Below are 3369 nucleotides of genomic sequence, written 5' to 3' on the forward strand. Positions count from 1 at the left end.
CCCCGGCCCCCTCATACCAGGAGGATGCTCTCCCAGGACATCCAGCGGATGGGGAGCACCGCCCGCCCCTGGATGCGGTAGTAGTCCCCGCTGTAGAGGTTCCTGCTCATGCCAAAGTCGGCGATCTTGATGGTGTACTGCTTCCCCACCAGGCAGTTGCGTGTGGCCAGGTCTCGGTGCACGAAGTTGAGGGAGGAGAGGTACTTCATGCCGGAGGCGATCTGGGTGGCCATGAACCGCAGGTCGCTGTAGCTGCCGGGGACAAGGGAGAACTGAGGGGCCCGAAGGGTGGCAGCCAGGGGGTACACAGCCCCAGGTGGGGTGCCCCACAGCCAGGCGGAGTGCCTAGAGCGGGGTGGCACTACCTGACAGTGGGTGCCTGGCCAGCGAGAGGGCTCTCTGCCTGCTGGCGGGACAGGAATTGGTTGAGGTCTCCGTTCTCCATGTATTCGGTGATCATGCACAGCGGGTCATCAGCGATGCAGACCGCCAGCAGCCGAATGATGTTGGGGTCCTTCAGTCGTGACATGATCTTGATTTCCTTCAGAAAATCATTCCTTTCCGGAACAGAAACCACACAAATCGGATAGACAAGACCCAGAGGGACACGGAGGTGTGCACGGACCGGCCCAGCGTGCCACCTGCCTGCCCAAGCCTCGTGCAGGGCTCATGGGTCCACTTCCCTGGGACAGGCACCATAATGGGGAGCTCAGCACTGATCCATGCATGGCTGGGGGGTGGACTCAACGTGTAGGTGGGGCACTGGTCTTAACCTTGCTGGTTAGGACCAACAAGGACCGAGAGCCCTGAATCTTGGCAGTCCAGCATCCCTGGACAGCTCAGGCATATGGTGCTCACAGTTGCACCAAGCGCCTGGCCACTGGAGGCAGGTGATGCTTTTCAAGCATCCCAGCTCTCCTAGGGGTGGGGTATGTCTATGTGGGGGGCAATGCTGGGGCATTTGCACTCTCTGGCCACATACCTGGCATTCTTGTTGGCATCTGCTCGCAGCATCTTCACAGCCACCAGCACAGGGTGGTTGGAGCTGACATCCAAGCCCTCCAAAGCAAAGTCCTTGCCTGTGAACTTCTCCATCCCCTCCACTTCGCAGAGATGAACCTGGAGCAAGGCAAGGGGCAGCCACTACCTCCATCAGCTGACAGATTTCCCCTGGCCCATGCAAACTGGGAAGAGCCTTGCCCGAGCCCTGCTTGGAGCAGGTCCAGCTCCCACTCACCTCCCCAAACTGGCCTTCTCCCAGCTTCTCCTTGAAGGTCAGCAACTTCCTGGGGAACTCTTCGACAGCCACATCCTTGCCCGAGAGCAGGTCCATGGTGAGGGCTGGTACTGAGTAGGTGTTTCCTCCCGTCACACCCTGAAGGTTCACGATGTCGGCCTCAGCGTAGTGGGGGACGCCCTCAGGGACACTGGCCTGGGACAGCTTCATGGGGCCGCCGCAGCCTGGAGGAGGACAGCAGGGAGACCCCTGCTGTGGGTGTCTTGCCTGGCACCTGCTCACGCTCCAGCCATCGCCCTCTCCATCCCCATCCTCCCCAGAGCCCCCACACTGCCCCAGCACAGCTGGACTCCTGCAGGCATCGCAGGCTGCTCCACTCCGTCCCCGTCACCGACAAATGCACCAACCCATCCTCAAGAACCAGATGAGTAGGGATCAGGGCCTGACCTCCAGATCATTGAGGAAGAGATGCCACAGCATCCCAAGAACAGTGGTGGCAACACAGCTCAGCTGGGTGATGAACATCGGTTGTGGCTCTTATTTGTCTGACCTCTGAGTGGGATGTGTGGGAGTTTGTGAGACCTCCCCACCACCTCTCTGTGCCAAAATGTTTGGAGATTGGGCAAAAGCCGGGGCTGGAAAGAGGGAGCTGCAGCAAGCTGGATGCACACAGGGTGTCCCAGCTCTCACCCGTGTCCTCCCCTGGGCTGAACTCAGGCAGCTTGCGGATCAGGCGGGAGGGCTCTTGGTAGTCGGGTCCCAGGGGGAATATGCGGTCATAGGTGGAGCTGGACTCCTGCTCGCTGGAGGAGGAGGAGTGGTTGTGGTTGAACATGCTGGATTCGCTGGGCAGGGAGAGGCTGACAGTCATTTCATCATCCAGCATCCTCCGTGACGCCTGTGAGAGGGGCAAGGGAGGAGAGAGCTGGCACAGAGGGTCCCTGCAGCACTGGTGGGACAGGGTGCTCCATGGCACTTTGGCCACGCATAGCTCTGAGACCCCCGCTCTGGTGCCCTGTCTCAGGGCTGCAGTGCCTGCCTGGAGAAGGCATTTGCCATCATGTCCCCCTGCTTCTACTGTCTGCCTCTACAGAGAAGAGTTTGGCTCCATCACTCTGTGACTGCCCTTGGTTAGCTGGGAGCTGCAGTGCGACTCCCTCGGGCTCCTCTTCTCCAGCCCAGCTTCAGGACAGAGGGATGGACAGTCAGGCAGGTTGTATACTCATTGTGCTGCTCACCTAAATCCCCTTGATTGGGACATGGATACAAATCACAGCCTTCCTGAGGAGGGGAATGGAGCATCAGCCCCAGCATGGAGTCTGCTTTCCCTGTGCTGAGCTCCCAGAGGAACCTGCCTGGGATGAACCCACCAACCTGGGACATCTTGCCAGCCCCCCCCACGCTTGCCCACCTTCTCCAGCATCTTCTGCCAGAACTGCCGCCACAGTATGATGACAATGATGGCCACCAGGATGAAGATGATTGCCACCAGACACCCGATCAGGATGCGCGTGTTGCTGTCATCTACCTTGAGTGTGGGGTCTGGCAGGAGAAGGTGACAGCAAGAGGTTACGCTGGGGCATGGAGAGAGTCCCTGCCTCTTTCCACCACTGGATGGGGCAGAGACCCCCTCCCCAAAGCACTTCCCCAGCTAGCTCATGGAGATGTACTTTTCAATGCCTTACCGTAAGTCGTGGGGACCACAGGCATGTTGGGCGGCGCCACCGAGTTGTTGTACATGGCTGCATCTGGCAAGGGAGAAAAGCATAAGGTTGGGGGAATGGGTGTCCCACAGCCCCACTCCCCCCTTGAAACATCTCCCCCAGACGGTCTGATCGCTGTGGGGCCTGTGGCGGCAGGTACCCGACTGGAAGGTGATCTCGCTGAACATCATCCAGGCATCAGCAAAGTAGTACTGGCACTTGATGGCGTTGGCCATGCGGTGGAGCAGGGGCACGGTAACGAAGCGGGCACTGGGGTTCACGTCATCCAGCACCAGCACCGAGGAGACGGCACTGGGCTCCCACTCGCTGGCATCGGCGCGGAAGTAGCACTGCACCTCCTTGAAGATCTTCACCCCTTTGGCGAACATGTTGTTGCAGTGGACCTGTGAGGCAGCCCGTCAGCGTGGC

At 59.7% G+C, this 3369-nt stretch overlaps 1 protein-coding gene across 1 annotated transcript in view; it reads right to left on the bottom strand.

The window, feature by feature from the left end:
* Positions 1 to 3350, bottom strand: part of LOC104275962 (discoidin domain-containing receptor 2-like) — a gene marked incomplete at its 5' end in the record, with an annotated part of 5145 nt that extends 1795 nt beyond the window's left edge. The window contains 8 exons of the mRNA XM_009872082.1: positions 18 to 252; positions 366 to 557; positions 983 to 1119; positions 1238 to 1461; positions 1928 to 2135; positions 2649 to 2779; positions 2923 to 2985; positions 3101 to 3350. Coding sequence (XP_009870384.1) covers positions 18 to 252; positions 366 to 557; positions 983 to 1119; positions 1238 to 1461; positions 1928 to 2135; positions 2649 to 2779; positions 2923 to 2985; positions 3101 to 3350 — 1440 coding nt within the window. The remainder of the gene's footprint in view (positions 1 to 17; positions 253 to 365; positions 558 to 982; positions 1120 to 1237; positions 1462 to 1927; positions 2136 to 2648; positions 2780 to 2922; positions 2986 to 3100) is intronic.
* Positions 3351 to 3369: the final 19 nt, after the last annotated feature.

This window comes from Apaloderma vittatum, unplaced genomic scaffold (genome assembly GCF_000703405.1).
Source record: "Apaloderma vittatum isolate BGI_N311 unplaced genomic scaffold, ASM70340v1 scaffold36300, whole genome shotgun sequence".
Lineage (NCBI taxonomy): Eukaryota > Metazoa > Chordata > Aves > Trogoniformes > Trogonidae > Apaloderma > Apaloderma vittatum.